Below are 19,478 nucleotides of genomic sequence, written 5' to 3' on the forward strand. Positions count from 1 at the left end.
TCAACCTCTGCCTTCCAGCCCCGCCCCCGTCCTCCCTCGCTCCGGGTCTCCGGCTTGCTCCAACCCAATTTCAGGCTCAGCGCAGGGGTAGCTTCCGCTCCAAGTGGGTGGAGGAGCTGGCAGAAAGGGCGCCTGAGGTACAGGGGCCCGGGCGTCCTGGGTCGGGGCGGCCCCCAGAAGAGTGAGGGCTCACTGCAGTCCTAATCCACCGTGCCCCCTGGCGTCAATCCCCGGCTGTGGGAGCACTCTGGGGCCCCGGAGGGGAGGCTGGGGGGTGCCTGGGCAGGTTGCAGGCCGGGGTCTGTTCCTTGGCAAGCTTTGAGCCCGGGGTGGTGGTGGTGTGGCCGTGTCTGCATTTTACCAAGACCCCGGCTGAGGCCGCCTGGAGGGAGGGGCAGCTGTCCCGGGGAGCCGGAAGAAGCCAGACTCGTGGCTTGGCTGTGGGTGTGCGAGGATCAGCCAGGTCATCAGCAGGGCTGGGCGTCCGGGTGTCACCAAAGCCTCCCATGAGACCGCCCTGCAGCCGGGGCTCCCTCCTTCCCACCCCGCCTCCCTCCCATTGCTGGGTGGCCCCCCAGCAGCCCCCTGCCTTGCTTTGTTTATTGTTTTAACGACCGGGTTTTAAAACTCTTTGCATTTTATAAACTTGTTTGTGAAAAATATGGAAGAGGAGCTTAGGTCTTTTCCCAACAAAACTTTCTTTTATAATTTAGATTTTAATCTAAAAGTAATACGTATTGTTAGTTACCATTGAGTCAGTTCCAACTGGTGGCCACCCCTTGTGTGCAGAGTAGAACTGCTCCGTAGGGTTTTCCAGGCTGTGACCTTTCAGAAGCAGATGGCCAAGTCTGTTTTCCGAGGGGCATCTGTGTGTTCAAACGGCCAACTGTGTGGCTATTAGTCGAGTGCTCAACCATCTGCGCCACCCAGGGATTCCTAAAAGTAATACAGCGAAACCCGTGAGAACTGGAACTTGACGGAACTGCCCTGTTTTTCTGGGTCTCGCAAGTTTCCCGCCTTTGACAGGGTGCGGTCTTACCGCTTTCATCCCACCTTGTGGTGGAAAATAGTTGAGTTTTTCTTCTCTGACAGGTTTCCGCCTTACACAGGTTCCGGTTTTCGCAAGTTTTGCTGTTCATACCCAAAAACCAAAGTCCACTGCCGTCAAGTCCATTCCAACTCATAGTGACCCCATAGAGTTTCCAAGGCTGTAAATCTTTACAGAAGCGGGCTGCACATGTTTCTCCCATAGAGCCACTGGTGGTTTCAAACCTCTGACCTTTCGGTTAGCAGCTGAGCACCTTAACCACTGCGCCACCAGGGCTCCTAGTGTATGTATACAGGGTTTGAAAAAATTCAAATAGCGTTCTAGGACAGGACATGAAAAGTAAGGTCTTCCCTCTGGCCTCCTCCTCCCTCCCCCCCATCAACATAGTTGATCTCTCTGCGGGCGGGTTCTGGCCCACACGGGGCCCCCTTGCTGTCGAGTCAATTCCAACTCATAGCAACCCTATAGGACAGAGTAGAACTGCCCCATAGGTTCTCCGAGGCGTGGCTGGTGGGTTCGAACTGCCAACCTTTGGGTTAGCAGCTGCATTCTTAACCACTGCGCCACCAGGGTTCTGGACCCCTTCTACAGCCCCCTTTATTGAGTTAGGCGGCTGACGATCACAGCCTGCCTGGGCCCACGATGCATTCTTTGGACCTGAAAGGAGTTTCTTTCTGAGGATAGTCTTGGGCCTGCCACAGGGCCTTTGCACTTGCTGTTCCCTCTGCCCTGAATGCTGTTCCCAGTGAGGCCCCACACAACTCAGTGCCCCACTTTGCACGGGTCTGTGCTCTTGTTTCACCTCCCTGGAGAGAACTTCCCGGGTCACATTATCTCGGAGACAACCTCCAGCCCTTCTCTATTCCTTCCTTTGTTTCTGCCACAGGGGCAGGATTTTGCTTGGTTGACTGCTCTGCCCCCATCATCTTCCATCAATGGCCAGCACACAGCAGGCACTCAATAAATGTTGTGGACTGAACAGAGGAGCGCTGGGTCCCAAGCCCAGCACAGCGATGGCCACCCGAGTATTCAGGGAGTGCTTGCTGAATGAATGAGTGAATGGTCTGTTTGGCTCCAACAGCTTGTGGCGGCTGCAGGGTAGTCTGGGGAAAGCATGCAGGTGGAGGGGACGGTAGGATGCGGAAGCCAGGTCTCCACACCCAGACCAGAGTCCATGGGAATCCTTATCGCCCTGCAGGGCTGAGCAGCAGAGATGGGCACCTGTGCGCTTGCAGGCCGGGGTCAGGACACGAACTCTGGACCCGTCTGGGTCAGGGTGGCCCCAGGGGCCAGTCTCAAAGTGGGGCTGAGCTCGGCAGGGTTTGGAAAATTGGGGTTGGTGAGCCTGGGTGCCTGCAGAGTAGGAGAAGCTGAGGTGATCCACCTGGGCAGGCAGGTGGGAGTGCCACCTGCCGAGGGCGGGTCTGTGGCCAAGGGGGTCACCTTCCCTTTGTCCTAGGGCCTCCTCTAAGGGGTTCAGGCCAGCAGCCCTTTGGAGGCCAAAACAGGCTCACTGGCTGTCCTTGGGCAGTGGATACCAGAGAACCCTGGGAAAGGCGGCGGGTACCGGGCAGCCGCGTGCATGCTCCTCCAGCCTGTGCCCAGTGCTGGGGTACAGCAGGGGCTGAGGGGCCCCACTCCACCTCTCCCCAAGTTGCCGCAGCCTTGGCACAATAAGAGCATCATTACAACCGGATGGGGGCCTCGAAGAGAACTCCAGGGGTCACAGGGGGACCCATGTGCTCTGGGGCTCAGGAAAACCCCAGGGGTGGCAGCGAAGGTGAAAGCTAATGGGGTGCGTAGGTGCCAGGCCTCTGGGGCGGGGGGGTGGAAGGAGGAAGTGGTGGGATCTCAGAACAGGAACAATGCGGGGCCGTGCTCCGGTCCAGCTTCTTCTGGAACCCCCTCTGGGATCTGGCCATGGGCCAGTCCCAGGACAGGAGCCAGCAGGGGACTGGAGCCCCTCTGAACGCCCTCAGGGCTAGCTTCTCCATCCCAGTGGGGTCACCCCTCAGGGACTCTGGAAGCTCGAGAAGCTGTTTGCTCTGTGCGGTGGGCTCGGGCCTGGGCCCCGCTGGCCCTGCTGTCCTGAGCAGCAGCAGCGTCCCTTGCTGTTGGCCGCTGGTCCCCACACAGGTCTCCTTCCTGCCCCACCCCCCACCCCGCAGGCCTCCCCTGGCATGGTTTCCCACCTCGAGGGGCATTGCCACTGTGACCCCCCAGGATGAGGTTCCTGTGTGCCGGCTGTCCAACAAACCCCTACCACAGGCCAGGCCCCCGAGAGCACGGGGACTCAGGGAGACCACCATGCTAGTCAGGAGAAAGCAGACCAGGGCTTTGAAGGTCGGGGGTCTAACCAGACTTCTTGGGGGTGGGGCAGGATGCAGAGCTGTCAGCCCCGGGGCGGAGTGGAAGGGTGCAGAAAAGCCGCCACCTTCAAGGGCTCAGAGAGGAGGGGACCTGGGACCCTAAGGACTGGCGGCAGGTGCGGGCAGCAGGGCAGGTGGAGGGATGAGGCTACAGAATAAATGGCTTGAATGCTGGGACTCTGGCCGGGCCCCCACTGAAGGGGTGGACAGGGATGGACAGGATCAATGGGAACCCCCCCAAGTCCTTGATATGTGGGAGCCCTGACTTTGAGGGAAGAACCCCAAAGGAGAGGAGGCCCAGGCCACCCTCTGGACAGAGCAGCTGCCCCAACAGCCTGAGACATTGACACCAGGGACCGTGGGGCCTCGGGGCACAGTGGCCCAGGTAGGCAGGCCAGCGGAGGCCGGCCAGAGGGCCCCAGTGGACTTGCATGCTGGGGCCTGTCCAGAGAGGGTTTGGCGACTATTTCTGATTTAGCCCTGAAGACGGATAGTCTGCTTAGAAAGCAGAGGCTGCAGACAGCTCATGATCAAGGCTCAGGACAGGGGCAGTCCGGGGAGACTCTGGGGGTAGGGATGGGGACAGGGAGAGTCCTGGAGGATGGGCAAGGGTGGAGGGGGGTTCCAGGCATACAGCATCCTGGGCAGCCCCCTGGCTTGGACAAGGTCTTGCTGGGGCCAGTCACTGCCCCTGAGATGGCTCCCAGAGCCGGACTGCCAAAAGCAGGGCCTCCCTCCCAGACTGGCCAGCCAGGGTGACCAGATCCAGCTAGAAGCTCGGCAGCTGCCCAGGCCGACCTCTGAGGAGGCCATGGAAGCCAGTAGGGCAGCTGTGGAGTGTGTGCAGCCAGAGGAAGGGGCCGGAGCAGTGGCGCTCAGAACAGGGGAGGCCTGTCATCAGATGGGGATCTGGGGACAGAGGAGAAAGTGGCTGTGTCCTGCAGCTAGCAGGAAAGGCCAGACTATCCCAAGGGGCCAGGGAAGGAGCTGGCAGCGGCGGGGACAGAGAGGCCTCTGTGTGAGAGGAAGCGCCCAGCTGGCTGGAGCCAGAGGTCCCCTTGGGACCCTCGTGACACATAAGAAGGGGGCCCCAGAGGCAGCCTGTGGCCAGGGGACCTTCAGGGAAGAAGGCGGGGAGATACAGATGAAAAGTGGGGTCCTGGAGGGGTGTGCCCCTATCCTTATCCCACGAGGCCACCTGGGGACAGGTTTTCTGCTGGGCGCCAGGCCCCGCCCCTCTGAGGAGCGGCCTGGGCGGCCAACAGCGGCTGGGCGGGAGAAAGCTGCAGCCGCGGCGGGAGGGCTGGCGGCCGGCGGTGGGGGGACTGGCGGGGAGGTCCACTCTGGGCTCCCTGTCCCTCCTCGACAGGGCTGCGGGTGGCCAGAGAGAGGAGGTCTCGGCCCCTCACGCCCAGGGCCCCGGCGCGCCCTCCCAGCATCCCGCGGGCTGCACTGCGAGGCGAGCAGGCCAGGCGGCGGAGGGAGCGCGTGGGCCGTGGGGCCCTGGGCAGGAAAAATCAAACCGGGGCTGGCTGCCTCTCAGCCAATCGGAGAGGCGATGGGCCAGCATCGGCCAATGCCTGCCGCGAATGCTAATGATGGATGACGCGACGAAGTGGGCCCCATTCAAAAAGTAGCAGCTATTGTTGGGAGAGCTGCGCGCGCGCCCGCCGCCTCTCCACCGCCTCGCTGCCGCCTCCCCGCCGCCCGTACGCACTCCGGGCAGACGCGGGGACGGACCCTGAGACAGACGCCTGGCCAGATCCCGGGGAGGACGCGGGGACCAGCCCCCGGCGGATCCCGGGGCGGACGTGGGGGCAGATTTCAGGATAGACCCCGGATCAGACCGCCCGGGGGACGCGGGGACAGACCCTGGACCGCACGAGTGCCCATGGCCGCGGCCGCGATGGCCGAGCGGGGCCGCTTGCTGCCTGCAGCTGCGCCCGCGCCAGGCCTGGGCACCGAGGGGCTGCCGCGCGCCTTCCTGCAGAGCCTGCGCACCCTCTTCGACATCCTGGACGACCGGCGGCGCGGCTACGTGCACCTGGGCGAGATCGAGTCGCGGTGGCAGGGCGCCGACGCGCGCGAGCTGCCCCGCGGCGTGCTCGACGGCCTGCGGCAGGCGGCTCCAGCCAGCGGCTACCTGACCTTCGAGCGCTTCGTGGCCGGCCTGCGCTCCTCGCTGCTGAGCGCCGAGGGCGGCCCGCGGGGCCCGGCTGGCGCCCCGGCCCAAGAGGGCAGCCTGGGGGCGCGGCCCGCGGAGAAGACGCTGCCGCCGCAGCGGCTGCTCTTCGCCCCCGCAGACGAGCCGCGCACGGTGCTGGAGAAGAAGGCCCTGCCCCTGGGGGCGCGCCCCCCGCCTGCCGGCCCCGGGGGCGCGGCCCGGAGCCTGGAGCGACTGTGCGGCCCGCAAGAGACGGCGCCCGGGCCCGGGGAGGCTGAGCGGAGCCTGACCGCGGACGCTGGTGAGTGCGGGCGGACCCTGTTCGGCCTCGGGGCCCTTCGGCCAAGCCGGGACATTTCCAATGGGATGTCCAGGTGGGCAACTTTTCTTCGTGGGCACCTGAGCCTGGAGCGAGCCTAGGCGTGCCTGGAGGGAAAGAGGACTCCCCAAGGTGCCCCCAGCGGCCCGATTGCGGGGACCTAAAGGAGACACCACCAGCCCCTCCCCTGCCACATCGTGAGGCCACCAGTGTGAGTGGGTGGCTCTGCAGAAGGTCCCAGGAGCCCACTCCATGCCTGAGCTGGGCACTTCCGACACCTGCCTGCTGTGAGGGAGGGCTCCCACCAGAGTGCCTGCCCCCAGCTGGGGACCCCTGGGCCCACCCCTCATCTCTGTGGCTGCTCAGAAGGAGGAGGTCCCGTGTGGTGTAGGTGAGAGTCAGGCCCTGGACTGTGAGTCCGTCTCAGTCTGACAGCTCAGCGAGGCCAGGGCTGGGAGAAGCCACTGGACGTGGCCCAAGAGGACCTGGCCCTGCTTTCTGGAGATAGCAAGGGGGCAGGTGGGCCTCCAGTGAGGGCTGGCATAGCTGGCTCTCCGGGACCCCCCTGCAGCTAATGCCAGGCAGGGACAGACCGCAGGCCCTGGGGAGGCTCCTTGCTGGCTTCCAGTCCAGTTGGCAAGGATGACAGGAGACAGCTGAATGGCCCCCTGTCAGCCCACCACCACCACCCTGAGCACCAGCACTGGGAACAGGACATGCATGATGGCGGTGGGGGGGGGGGTGTGGTGAGGCCTGGCTCCCAGCCTATCCAGCCTGGCCGCATGCCCTCCAGCCCACACATGTACCCCACAGCCCATCCAGCCTTGCTGCATGCCGTCCAGCCCACCCATGTACCCCAAGCCCACCCAGCCTATTCACATGCCCGGCAGGCCCATATTGCCCGCCCCATGCCCCCCCATGCAGGCCTTCCACCGGCAGCAGCTGCCAGTCCGTTCTGTGCAGCACACCAGTTCAGCCAGCCTCCCTGGACCTCTCCACCCACCTCCGCCATGTTTCCAGCACCCAGCATTGACCACTGGCCTCCGCTGTTATGTGTACTGAGTTAGCAGCCCTGTCCCCAGGCTGGGGGCTGCTGTCTCCCGAGCTGCTTCGTGGGGGCTCCTCCATCCAGGCTTCCCTCCCCGTCCCTGTGGGGGTTTTGGGGCAGCTGGCCCAGGTGCAAGGCCGGTGCTATCCTTGTGGCTGCACAGTTTGAAGTCAGCCACGGCATCTCCGGCGACAGAAAGGCTGGGAGTTTGCCCTGCGTGGCTCTGTCACTGCCCCCCTCTAAGGAGCACGCACATTACCAGCGTCCACCAGGGGGCAGCACTCACACTGAGTACCCTGCAGGCCTCAGGCCAACAGAAGCCCAGAAAAAGGGTGCAACATGCTAGCTCAGGCAGAGCTGGCTCTCCCTTACCAAATCTGGAACTCCAAGGCCCCCAGCTCCCCAGGAACAGAAAGTCCCTGCCCACACACAGCTTTCCAAGCCTCAATTCAGAGATCCAGGCCCTTCTTCCTTCTCCCCACTTGGGGGCTTGGTGTGCACCCCAGGCTGCTGGGGACCCCATAGTTGCAGGGTGCCAGCCCAGGGCCCCATAGGTGCGGGCTGCCAGCCCAGGGTCCCCTAGGTGCAGGCTCCTAGCCCAGGGCCCCAGAGGTGTGGGCAGGCTACCCAGGGCCCCATAGGTGCGGGTTGCTGCAAACTGTGGTTTAGGTGTGATGTGAGTACCCCAAACGTGTGCTAGGGAAACCCCTGCTTACCTGCTGCGTGTGGTTCCGTTTGCACGTGCAGTTACCTTCCGGACGAGGTTCGCTCTCCATCACCCCACCCCACGCTCTCCACCACCCCGCCCCACGCTCTCCATCACCCCGCCCCACGCTCTCCATCACCCCTACCCCATGCTCCGCCTGCATCCAAGCCTGTAGTCCTTTGAGAGCCCTATGCAGATGAGGGGAGAGGTGCAGAGAGGACTAGGGGCCCCTTGTCCTCCCTTATCTGGCAGCTGTGCGACCCCTGTGGGGTGCCCACACAGTGTGGGCACAGGGGATGCAGACACCAGCCAGGTGAAGCCTGCTGCCCTTGAAGCCTCCTGCCCTCTGGGCTGGTGTGAGTGTGGGGTAAGCAAACATGTTAGAAGCACAGCTGCTGTGCCTCTGGTCAAGATCAAGGGGGGACCACACCCTAGCTGGGCACAGAGGCGGGATGTGGGCCAGGCTAGACTGTGCCTGAGATGAGGCTCAGCCGGAGCTGAGGTAGGGGAGGAGCTCACAGAGGATGCGGTGGTTTCCAGAGCCCCACAGGCCCGGGCACCCGCCTTTGCTGGACTCTGACACCTCGAGCGAGCCCGCATTGCCAGGGTGGTTGGGCAGCTCAAGGTGGAGCAGGAAGCCAGGTGGGAGCTGCATGAGAGCAGGCAGGTCTGGAGGGAGCCAGGCCCATGCCTCTCTGTGCAGGTGGGGTGGCCTGCAGGGCCGCGGAGGTGGACGTGGGAGAAACCCGGCGGGTGCCACGTGCCCGGGGAGGGCATCGCAGGCACACCATCACCAGCGGTGCGGACTGTGACCTGGTGAGTGGGGATCTGTGGGGCTCTCCTTGCCTGCGACTAGACCTAGCACCCCAGGCTAGGGTCTCCTGGGCCACTGCCCCGCCTGGGTTTCGGGGGGAACCTGTGGTGAGAGCGCTGGTCAGGTCTGAACATCTCCCCAGCTTGAAACCATCTGAGGCATGGGGCCAGGGTCAGGTGGGGGGATATCAAGACGTCCTTTAGAGAAAAGGCAGCTTAGGTGTGCGGGGCGGTGGGCTTGGGCTTCTCCCCAGAACTGCCCTGCCCAAGCCCACTTCCCTCGGCTCCTCTCTGCCAGGTTAGACCAGCTCACCTGCTGTGTGCTCACGTCGGATAGGCAGGTCCCTGAAGACGGGGGCACAGAGCTCAGGGGGCAGTCACTCCCCTCCTCCTGAGCACAGGGGCTGAGAGAGGCCAGGACTCCTCCACACGGGAGGAGGAACAGGCATGCAGGGTGCACACCTGTACAGGTGTGTTTGCAGATGTGCGTTGCTGTGCACACCTGCATGTGACTGACCCTGCACACGGGACTTTGTGTGGACACACGGCTTCATTCAAACCATGGATCCTTGTGCACATACACAGGTGCACGCAGGCATGTATGCACACGTGTGTGCTTATTTGCACACATGCGTGAGGTGTGTGCATGCCTGTGTGCACACGCGTGTTGCAGCTGAAGCAGCTGAAGGAGCTGGAGCAGGAGAAGGAGGTGCTGCTGCAGGGCTTGGAGATGATGACACGGGGCCGGGACTGGTACCAACAGCAGCTGCAGCGCGTGCAGGAGCGCCAGCGCCGCCTGGGCCAGGGCAGAGCCGGCACCGTGAGTGATGCTTCTGCAGGGGGCGGCCAACGCCCCACCACACGCCTGTCTGTACGTGCACGCACACACTCACGGGGACCGCCCCCCAGCCCAGGCACCCCTAGGAGTGATGACTCCTCCATTCCAGGGCGCAGTGGCTGAACCTCCCACCGCAGGGTGCTGGGATCCCCCTCCCAGCACTATCACACCCTCCCCGCCCCCTCCCCATATAAGGAGCCCTGGGGCCGACCTCCTCAGCAGCAGCACCCCTGGGCTCCCTCTGGGCTCTGAGCAGCAACTTGGGGGGGCAGGAGTGCCACCTGTGGGACCCCCCCCCCTCCGGCTGGCCCTACTCTGACCACCTACCCCACTTTCCTTCCAGGACTCGGGGGCTGAAGGAAGCCTCCGCCCACTGGGGCAGCTGCTGCCCAAGGTACAGGAGGTGGCCCGGTGCCTGGGGGAGCTGCTGGCTGCAGCCTGTGCTGGGAGAGGGAGTGCCCCCCAACACCACCTGGACAGGGTGAGTGCCCCTCCCCCACGTAGGGTGAGTGCCCCCGTCCCCTGGTGCCCCTAGCCCTGTCCTGGATGCTGTGCGGGGCAGTGCCAGGCCCGCTGACCCTGCTCTCCTGCAGGCTCCGCCCTCGTCCTCGGGGCCCCCGGGCCCCTCTGCCCTGGCCCCCGCCTTGCCCTCAGCCCCAGCCTGGCCGAAGCAGACCATCCTCATGCTGAAGGAGCAGAACCGACTCCTCACCAAGGTGAGGTGTGGGGAGGGGGCGGGGTGGGCCGGGGGACCGGCTGGCCCTGACCACCACCGCCCACCAGGAGGTGAGGGACAAGAGCCAGCGTGTCACCCAGCTGGAGCAGGAGAAGTCAGCCCTCATCAAGCAGTTGTTCGAGGCTCGAGCCCGCAGCCAGCAGGAGGCCGGACCCCTAGATTCCACCTTTATCTAGCGGCTGCCAGCGTGAACGTGGGCCTCTGGCCTGGCGCTGTCCCAGGCAGGCACCACCTCGGGCCCCACCTCCGGCCAAGGAACGCCGGCGGCTTGGACAGAGGCTTGGAGTGGGTGCCCTCTCCTCTCGCTCCCGACCTAGGATCGCTCATCCCTCTAGTCCCAGGGGTCTGGTAGGCAAGAGGCCCCCAGACATGGACCGGGTCCTGGCTTCTGGGGCTGACCCAGGGTGGGGGAGGGGCAGTCGTCACAACCCGAAGCTGCTACTGCCACATCAGAGGGGAGCGGGGACCCTCCTCTGCGACCATGTCTCAGGCGGCCCCTGGGCAGGAAGGGGTCCGTGGCAGCCCCACCCCCATGTTTACAACTGTGCTGTCCCCTCCTCCTGAGCCTGGGATCTGAGCCCAGGTCTCTAGTAAACGTACTGGTCACACCAGGCTGCGCTTCCGTCAACAGCCAGCAGAGGGCGCCGGTCGAGCGCCGGGCAAGGGCCATTTCCTAGTGTTTCTGGGGGTCTCTTAGATGGGGGCTGGGGCGGTAAGGGCTCTGGGGGCTGGGCCGGGAGACCTGGGGGCCTAGTGTGTGATCGGGCTTGGCTCAGGGGCCCGGAGGGGACCCAGACAAGGTGACAGGTGGGAGCAGATGGGGGAGCCGTGAGAGGGGAGTTCAGCCAGCGCCAGGTTCACTGAGGGAAGTGGGGCAATCTTCCCGGAGGGCGGTCAGAGGGCATACCCAGGCCGAGGGTGCAGGGGGATCGGGCTGCATCGGATAGGTTGGAGCGGTTCCTAGAGTAGGTCAGGGAGCTGGGCCTTGCCTGCTCTCCACAGGCCCCAGCTTTGAACCAACTAGGGGCTGGGGCTCCAAACCCCGCTGAGCAGCCTGTGACTCAGCTCAGGGCCTTGGACCCGGCAGGCAGCCAGGACGGCTGTGCAGGTGTCACAGGATGGGCTTCAAGACACAGTTGTGCCCCTGCCCTGGAGATGACTGTCCCTGGGGGGCACGGAGTTCAGGGGGCAGTCGCTCCCCTCCTCCTGAGCACAGGGGCTGAGAGAGGCCGGGACTCCTCCACAAGGAGGAGGAACAGGCATGCAGGGCACTTTATGGGCTGGGCACCCCCAGCTGGGTCCACCCGTGGGATTCAAGGTCTGGGGGCCCAGCACCTTCCACTCCTGCCACACCCAGTGTTGGCCCACTTTTGGGCAGGAAGAGCACACTTCCCCCTTAGTGACAAAAGGGGAACCACCAGGTACCAGAAGAGGCTGGGATTGGGTCCCAGCCCAGGTCCCTCCCTGCCCCCTGCGCCAGGCCTGCTCTGGTGGGCACAGGTGGAGGATGGCCTGCCGTGCACCTGGACCCCAGGAGGGGCATGGGGACCCTCAGCCAAGGTCACAGCAATGCCACGGCGGGTTCCAGGGCTGAAGGCCCAGACACAGGGTGCGAGCATGTATGGTGTATAGAAAGCAAGAGCCCCAGAGGGTGCCCCCGTCTAGCAGGAGGGGTTCCGGGTGCTCCCTCCTGGGCTCCAGCTCTGTGTGAACCTTCCCACGGGTGTTCTCAGCCTGTGGTGTGGTCCCACCAAGCATGAGACCCCTCCAGGAGGATGGGGTGGGTTCTCCAGGGGGCCTCTGCCACCCCAGGCCTAGACTTCCTGGCCAGGCTTACGTGTGCAGGTGTGGACCAAGCCTTAGGACCAGAGGCAGGAAAGGAGGGGTCCTGAAGGACACGGCACCCCCAAGGCCCCCAACACCCAGCTGGCTTGTCATGCAGAGGTTAGGCTGGCCCCAGCCACGGAGAAGCACCCCAGCCCTGACAATTCTGCCCTTCCTCCCATCCACGGCCACCCTCCCACCATGGGCCCAGGTCCTGATCCTACCCTTTACTAGGGACCTCCCCTCCAATAGTTCTCTGCCTACAGCAGGTGATTTTCTGGAACTGAACACTGACTGTACATCCCCCTGCCTCTAACCCTTCCATAACCCCATCCCTCAGGGCAGACTCCAGGCCCCACCAGGGTCCCTCCTCCACAGCCCCTCCAGCGGCTCCGTGGGAGCAGCCAGCCTCCCTCCCTCTGGGCTTTGTACATGCTGTTCCATTGGCCTGGAGCCCACGTCCTCGCTGCACCAGGCTAGCCCCTTCCCACCCCCGCCCCCCCAACTTCAGACACAGGCGCAGAGCAAAGGAAGCCTCAGAGGCCAGAACAGGGAGGCTCCCCGGCCCAGCCCAGGCCATCATGTACTCCTGGGACTCAGAAGCCGGGAGACCTCCCACAGAGCCAGAACCTCCCGTGAGCCTGAAACATGTTCTGCCTGGAGAAGTGGCTCGGGAACAAGTGCCTCTTACTATTTTTCCTTAGGTCCCCAAACAAATTTGTTCTTATTGTGGCAAAATACACATAACATGAAATTTGTCCTTTTAACCATTTTTAAATGTGCAATTCAGTGGCATGAAGTACATCCACTGTGTAATCACCACTGTCTATTTCCAGAGCTGTTTCATCACCCCAGATAGAAACCTTGTACCCATGACACGCTAACTCCCCATTCTCCCCGCCCCCAACCCCTGGGAACTTCTGCTTTCTCTCTGTATGAATTCAATGTGCCAGTCTTGACCTTGGTGTTCCATGCAGGGTGGAAAAATGCTTCTTCCAAGTTGGCAGCCTGAGATCAGAGACTTCGGGCAGAACTGAAAGAGGCCCCAAGCTGGCGGGGCCTGGGCAACCCCAGGACAGGTGCACGGCTCTCCAAGGCCAGGCTTCTCAGCCTTGGCACAAGTGACATTCTGGGCTTAGCAATTCTTTGTTGTAGGGGCTGTCCTGTGCACTGTAGGGTGTCTGGCAGCATCTGTGGTGTTTTAATCATCTAGTGCTGCCACAATGGAAATCCCACAAGTGGCTGGCTTCAACAAACAGAAGTTTATTCTCTCACAGTCAAGTCCAAATCCAGGGCATCAGCTCCAGGGGAAGGCTTTCTCTCTCTGTCAGCTCTGGAGGAAGGTCCTTGTCATCAATCTTCCCCTAGACTAGATGTTTCTCAGCACAGGGACCCCGGGTCCGAAGGACGTGCTCTTCTCCCGGCACTAGTTTCTTTTTTATTGTGCTTTAGGTGAAAGTTTGCAGCTCAAGTTAATTTCTCATACAAAAATTTATACACATATTGTTTTGTGACATTATTTGCAATCCCCACAAGTGACAGCACACTCCTGCTTTCTATCCCGGGTTCCCTGTGTCCATTCGACCACTTCCTGCCCCTTCCTGCCTTCTCATCCTGCCTCTGGACAGAAGCTGCCCATTTGGTCTCCTGTATTTGATTGAACTAAGAAACACACTCCTCATGTGTATTATTATTATTTTTTATAGTCCCGTCTATGTCTCAAGAGTGGGCTTCTGGAACGGTTTCGTTTCTGGGTTAACAGAATGTCCAGGGGCCATGGTTTCGGGGGTTCCTCCAGGCTCTGTCAGATCATTAAGTCTGGTCTTTTTACATTAATTTGAGTTCTGCTCCACACTTTTCTCCCGCTCTGTCTGGGACTCTCTGTTGTGTTCGCTGTTAGCGCGGTCATTGGTGGTAGCCGGGTATCATGCAGTTCTTCTGGCACTACTTTCTTGGTGGTATGAGTTCCCCCTGTCTATTTGCTCGTTTCTCTCTTTTATATTTCAAAAGAGATAGACTTAAGACACAACCTAATCTTGTAGATTGAGTCGTGCCTCATTAACATAACTGCCGCTAATCCCACCCCATTAACATCATGCCAAAAAAAAACCAAAAAACCAAACCCACTGTCGTCAGGTCAATTCTGACTCCTAGCGATCCTATAGGACAGGGTAGAACTGCTCCATAGGATTTCCAAGGAGAGCCTAGTGGATTCAAACTGCTGCGCTTTTGTTTAGCAGCTGTTGGTCTTAACCACTGCGCCACCAGGGTTTCCCATCAACATCATAGAGGTAGGATTTACAACACATAGGAAAATCACATCAGATGACAAAATGGTGGACAATCACACCATACTGGGAATCACGAGCTAGCCAAGGTGACAGATACTTTTGGGGAACACAATTCAATCCATAACATGACACCCTCTGGCCTCCAAAAATTCATGTCCTTGCCACATGTAAAACATATTAACCCCATCATATGATAGCAAAAATCTTAAATCAACTCCAAGTCCAAAATCCAAAAATTCCTCTTCATCTGTGAAATCTAGAATACAAGTTATCTGCTTCCAAAGTACAGTGGAACAACAGCCACAGGCTAGACATTTCCATTACAAACGGGAGAAACTGGAGGGAAAGAAGGATAACAGGCACCAAGTGAGTCAGCAGAACACCTTACGTTAGCCCTCAAGGCCTGAAACTAATCTTCTGTTTTCTGAGACAATTTACACAATGGCCCTGCCCTCCAGACTCTAGGTATTGGTCACACTCTCTGGATTCTGAGTAGAGGGCCCTCAGCCCTGGGCTTCAGCTCTGCCTTCCGGGCCCATTGCAATGACAACTCTGCTGCCTCGAATTTGGGTGGCCCCAATCTCCTAGTCCATCTGAGTGGTAACTCTATCCTTTGAGACTCCAGAGGTTGTGGCCCTACCCTTGGAGACTGAGGCAACTCTGCTTCCTGTGTTCCTTGTTTCTTCAGCTTCTGCTTCCTGGTGTCTTGGCCTCTTGGCCCCTCGGGCCTCACCACCTGCCTTGCTGGGGCAAGAGTTCAAACTTCTTTATCTCCATAGATAAGTGCCTGGAGGCATCCCATTCCACCAGTAAACTTCGGCTTTAAGCCTTCAGGTCTCTTGCTCCGTGAGTCAGCAAGACTTGCTCCACTGATAAGTGCCCGTAGGCACCCCACTCTGCCAGGAAGCCGCCTACACGAAGGCACTCAGCTCCCTCGCTCCACGGGTCGGCCCCAGTGCTGTCTTGCGCTGATCTCCTGGTTCTGCTGCTGCCGTTTCTCTGCTGCTGCTTCTCACCGTCCGTGCCATCTCCAGTGCCACGGCTCTCCTCACTTCCTTCTGAGTCCTCACCAGCATTGTCTTTGATGTTCATAATTCCACCAACACAGTCTCTTCAAGGCAATCTAGGCTTTTACCATTAGGTGCTTTAAAACTCTTCCAGCTTCTATCCATTCACAGTTTCAAAACTGCTTCCACATTTTAGGTATCTGTTAGAGCAGCACCCGACTACCGGTACCAAATTCTGTCTAAGTCATCTAGTGCTGCCATAACAGAAACACCACAAGTGGATGGCTTCAACAAACAGAAGTTTATTCTCTCACAGTCAAGTCCAAATTCAGGGTATCAGCTCCAGGGGAAGGCTTTCTCTCTCTGTTGGCTCTGGAGGAAGATCTTCGTCATCAATCTTCCCCTGGATTAGGAGCTTCTCAGCGCAGGGACCCCAGGTCCAAAGGACGCGCTCTCCTCCAGGCACTACTTTCTTGGTGCTATGAGGTCCCCCTGTGTCTCTGCTTTCTTCTCTCTTTTATATCTCAAAAGAGATTGGCTTAAAACACAACCTAATCTTGTGGATTGAGTCCTGCCTCATTAATGTAACTGCCCCTAATCCCATTTCATTAATATTATAGAGGTAGGATTTACAACACATAGGAAAATCACATCAGATGACAAAATGGTGGACAATCACACAACACTGGGAATCACGGCCTAGCCAAATTGGCATACACTTTTGGGGACCACAATTCAAACCGTAACACCTGGCCTTTACACACTAGATGCAAGTAGCACACCCCTCACAAGATGTGGCTACCAAAAATGTCCCCGGGTATTGCTCAATGTCTCCTGGGGGAACCACTGCTCTAGGGGAATGCAACATCACCAGCCACAAGGATTCCTTGTCAATCAAGATCCAAGGAATCAATACCTCATCAGAGTCAGCAGAAACACCAGACAGAATCTGTAGATAGTCAGATATAAACAATATTCACTTTAAATTTTTATTAAGTATGTGTGTTAAAATACCCTGGAGAACCAACTGAAATAATCTATATACAGTGTGTACCTTCCCCAGAAGGAGAGGAAGCGAGGTGAGAGAAGGAAAAAGGAATTCCAGTGGAAGAAGAAGGAAGACAGGCCCGAAAACACATGTCAAGGTGATGGAAATCAGTTACGAACCACAATATGTGTGAGTGCGTTATATGGGGGAATCGTCAGCCAGAGAACAGAAAATCCCTGTGTTTTATATGTCCACAGTTCTATTTTTAGTTTTTTGAGGAACTGCCACACTGTTTTCCACAACCTTCCCCCAGAGCCAACAGAGAGAGAAAGCCTTGCCCTGGAGCCGCACCCTGAATTCGGACTTCTAGCCTCCTAGACCGTGAGAGAATAAAGTTCTGTTTGTTAAAGCCATCCACTTGTAGTATTTCTATGACAGCAGCACTAGATGACCAAGACAGTCCTCAAAGTGACATCTTTGCTTTCTAACACTTTAAAGAGGTCTTTTGCAGCAGATTTGCCCAATGCAATACGTTGTTTGATTTATTCACTGCTTCTCCCACAGGCATTGATTGTGGATTCAAGTAAAATGAAATCCTTGACAACTTCAATATTTTCTGCATTTATCATGATGTTGCTTATTGGTTCAGTTGTGAGGATTTTTGTTTTCTTTATGTTGAGGTGTAATCCGTACCAAAGGCTGTAGTCTTTGATCTTCATCAATAAGTGCTTCAAGTCCTCTTTGATTTCAGCTAACAAGGGTTTGTCATCTGCATATCACAGGTTGTTAATGGGTCTTCCTCCAATCCTGATACCATGTTCTTCTTCATGCAGATTGAGTGAGTATGGTGAAAGGATGCAACCCTTATGCACACAATTCCTGATTTTAAACCATGCAGTATTTTCCTGTTGTGTTCAAACGACTGCCTCTTGGTCTATGGACAGGTTCCGCATGAACACAAGTAAGTGTTCTGGAATTCTCATTCTTCACAATGTTATCCATAATTTGTTATGATCCACAGAGTCGAATGTCTTAGCATAGTCAATAAAATACAGGTAAACATCTTTCTGGTATTCTCTGCTTTCAGCCAAGATCCATCAGCCATCAGCAATGATATCCCTCATTCCATGTCCTCTTCTGAATCAGTTTGAATTTCTGGCAGTTACCTGTCGATATAAAGCTGAAACCATTTTTGAATGATCTACAGGAAAATTTTACTTGCTGTTATATTAATGATATTGTTCGATAATTTCCACATTCTGTTGGATCATCTTTCTTTGGAATGGGTACAAATATGGATCTCTTCCAGTTGTTTGCCATGTAGCCATCTTCCAAATTTCTCGGCATAGATGAATGAGTGCTTCCAGTGTCGCATCTGTTTGTTGAAACATCTTAATTGGTGACTTAGGCTGGGTTCTCTAGAGAAACAAAACCAGTAAAGCATATAAACATACATATATAGAGAGATTTGTATCAAGGAAATGGCTGACACAGTTGTAGAGTCTGGAACGTCCCAAGTCCGTGGGTCAAGATAGAGGCTTCTCCTGATTCATGTAGCCAAGATCAGCAGGTCAGAGAACAGGGCTCTTGTTCACAGGCTGCGAAGATCGATGAATCCCAAGATTGGCAGGCAAGACCACAGATAAGCTGCTAGCTCAAGTCCCAAGAACTGCAGGTCAGACAAACAGCAGCCAGCTGCAAGATCCATCTTGAGCAAAAGCCCATGAGCCTTGCCAGAAAGTCCACTTATATCTGATGCAGGCCACACGCCCAAGGAAACTCCTTTTCAACTGATTGGCTACTCACAGCAGATCTCATCATGGAAGTGATCACAACACCATATGACTGCCAAACCCCGGAGAATCATGACCCAGCCAAGCTGACACACAACCTTAACCATCACAATTGATATTCTATCAATTCCTGGAGCCTTGTTTTTTGCCAATGCCTTCAGTGCAGCTTGGACTTCTTCCTTCAGTACCATTGGTTCTTGATCACATGCTACCTCCTGAAATGTTTGAATGTCAACCAGTTCTTTTTGGTGCAGTGACTCTTTGTATTCCTTCCATCTTCTTCTGATACCCATAGAATCCTTCAATATTGCAACCCGAGGCTTGGATTTTTTCTTTAGTTCTTTCAGCTTGAGAAATGCTGAGCGTGTTCTTACCTTTCGTTTTTCTAACTCCAGCTTTCTGCACATTTCATTATAATAACTTTACTTTGTCTTCTTGAGACACCCTTTGAACTCTTTGGTTCAGCTCTTTTACTTCATCATTTCTTCCATTTGCTTTAGCGGCTCTATGTTCAGGAGCAAGTTTCAGAGTCTCTTCTTACATCCATTTTGGTCTTTTCTTTCTTTCCTGTTTTTTTAATGATCCTTTGCTTTCTTCATGTGTGAAGTCCTTGATGTCATCCCACAACTTGTCTGGTCTTCAGACATTAGTGTTCAATGCATCAATCTATTCTTGTGATGGTCTCTAAATTCAGGTGGGATATACTCAAGGTTGTACTTTGGCTTTTGTGGACTTGTTTCAATTTTCTTCAGCTTCAACTTGAACTTGCGTATGAGCAATTTATGGTTTGTTCCTCAGTCGGCCCCGGCGTTATTCTGACTGATGATATTGAGCTTTTCCATCATCTCTTGCCACAAATGTAGTCGATTTGATTCCTGTGTATTCCATCTGGCAAAATCCACATGTATAGTCGCTGTTTATGTTGTTGAAAAAAGGTGTTTGCAATGAATATGTCTTTGGTCTCACAAAATTCTATCATGCAACCTCTGGCGTCATTTCTATCACCAAGGCCTTTGTTCCACCTACTGGTACTTCTTCTTTGCTTCCAACTTTTGCATTCCAATCACCAGTAATTATCAATGCATCTTGATTGCATGTTTGATCAATTTCAGACTGCAGACGTTGGTAAAAAATCTTCAATTTATTCATCTTTGGCATTAGTGTTTGGTGTGTAAATTTTAATAATAGTGGTATTAACTGGTCTTCCTTGTAGGCGAATGGATATTATCCTATCGCTGACAGCATTGTACTTCAGGATAGATCTTGAAATGTTCTTTTTGACGATGAATGTGATGTCGTTCCTCTTCAATCTGTCATTCCTGACATAGTAGACTGTATGATTATCTGACTCAAAGTGGGCAATACCAGTCCATTTCAGCTCACTAGTGCCTAGGATATTGATCTTTATGCGTTTCATTTCATTTTTGACGACTTCCAATTTTCCTAGATTAATACTTCATACATTCCACATTCTGATTATTAATGGATGTTTGCAGCTGTTTCTTCTTATTTTCAGTCATGCCACATCAGCAAA

The 19,478-nt window shown here is 56.8% G+C and overlaps 1 protein-coding gene across 1 annotated transcript; it reads left to right on the top strand.

Moving 5' to 3' along the window:
• Positions 1-5,308: 5,308 nt before the first annotated feature.
• SAPCD2 (suppressor APC domain containing 2) lies at positions 5,309-10,217 on the top strand. Its single transcript, XM_004390686.1, has 6 exons — positions 5,309-5,882; positions 8,358-8,470; positions 9,141-9,287; positions 9,649-9,762; positions 9,899-10,021; positions 10,089-10,217. The coding sequence occupies exons 1-6, from the start codon at positions 5,309-5,311 to the stop codon at positions 10,215-10,217; spliced, it is 1,200 nt and encodes a 399-aa protein (XP_004390743.1).
• Positions 10,218-19,478: the final 9,261 nt, after the last annotated feature.

This window comes from Trichechus manatus, unplaced genomic scaffold (genome assembly GCF_000243295.1).
Source record: "Trichechus manatus latirostris isolate Lorelei unplaced genomic scaffold, TriManLat1.0 scaffold00317, whole genome shotgun sequence".
Classification (NCBI taxonomy): domain Eukaryota; kingdom Metazoa; phylum Chordata; class Mammalia; order Sirenia; family Trichechidae; genus Trichechus; species Trichechus manatus.

Excerpts from the sequence above, each read along its gene's own strand:
- SAPCD2 (XM_004390686.1), top strand. The coding sequence starts at position 5,309 with ATGGCCGCGGCCGCGATGGCCGAGCGGGGCCGCTTGCTGCCTGCAGCT. Across the intron at positions 5,883-8,357 it reads GAGCCTGACCGCGGACGCTG|GTGGGGTGGCCTGCAGGGCC; the intron begins GTGAGTGCGGGC and ends CTCTCTGTGCAG. Across the intron at positions 9,763-9,898 it reads CCTGTGCTGGGAGAGGGAGT|GCTCCGCCCTCGTCCTCGGG; the intron begins GCCCCCCAACAC and ends GCTCTCCTGCAG.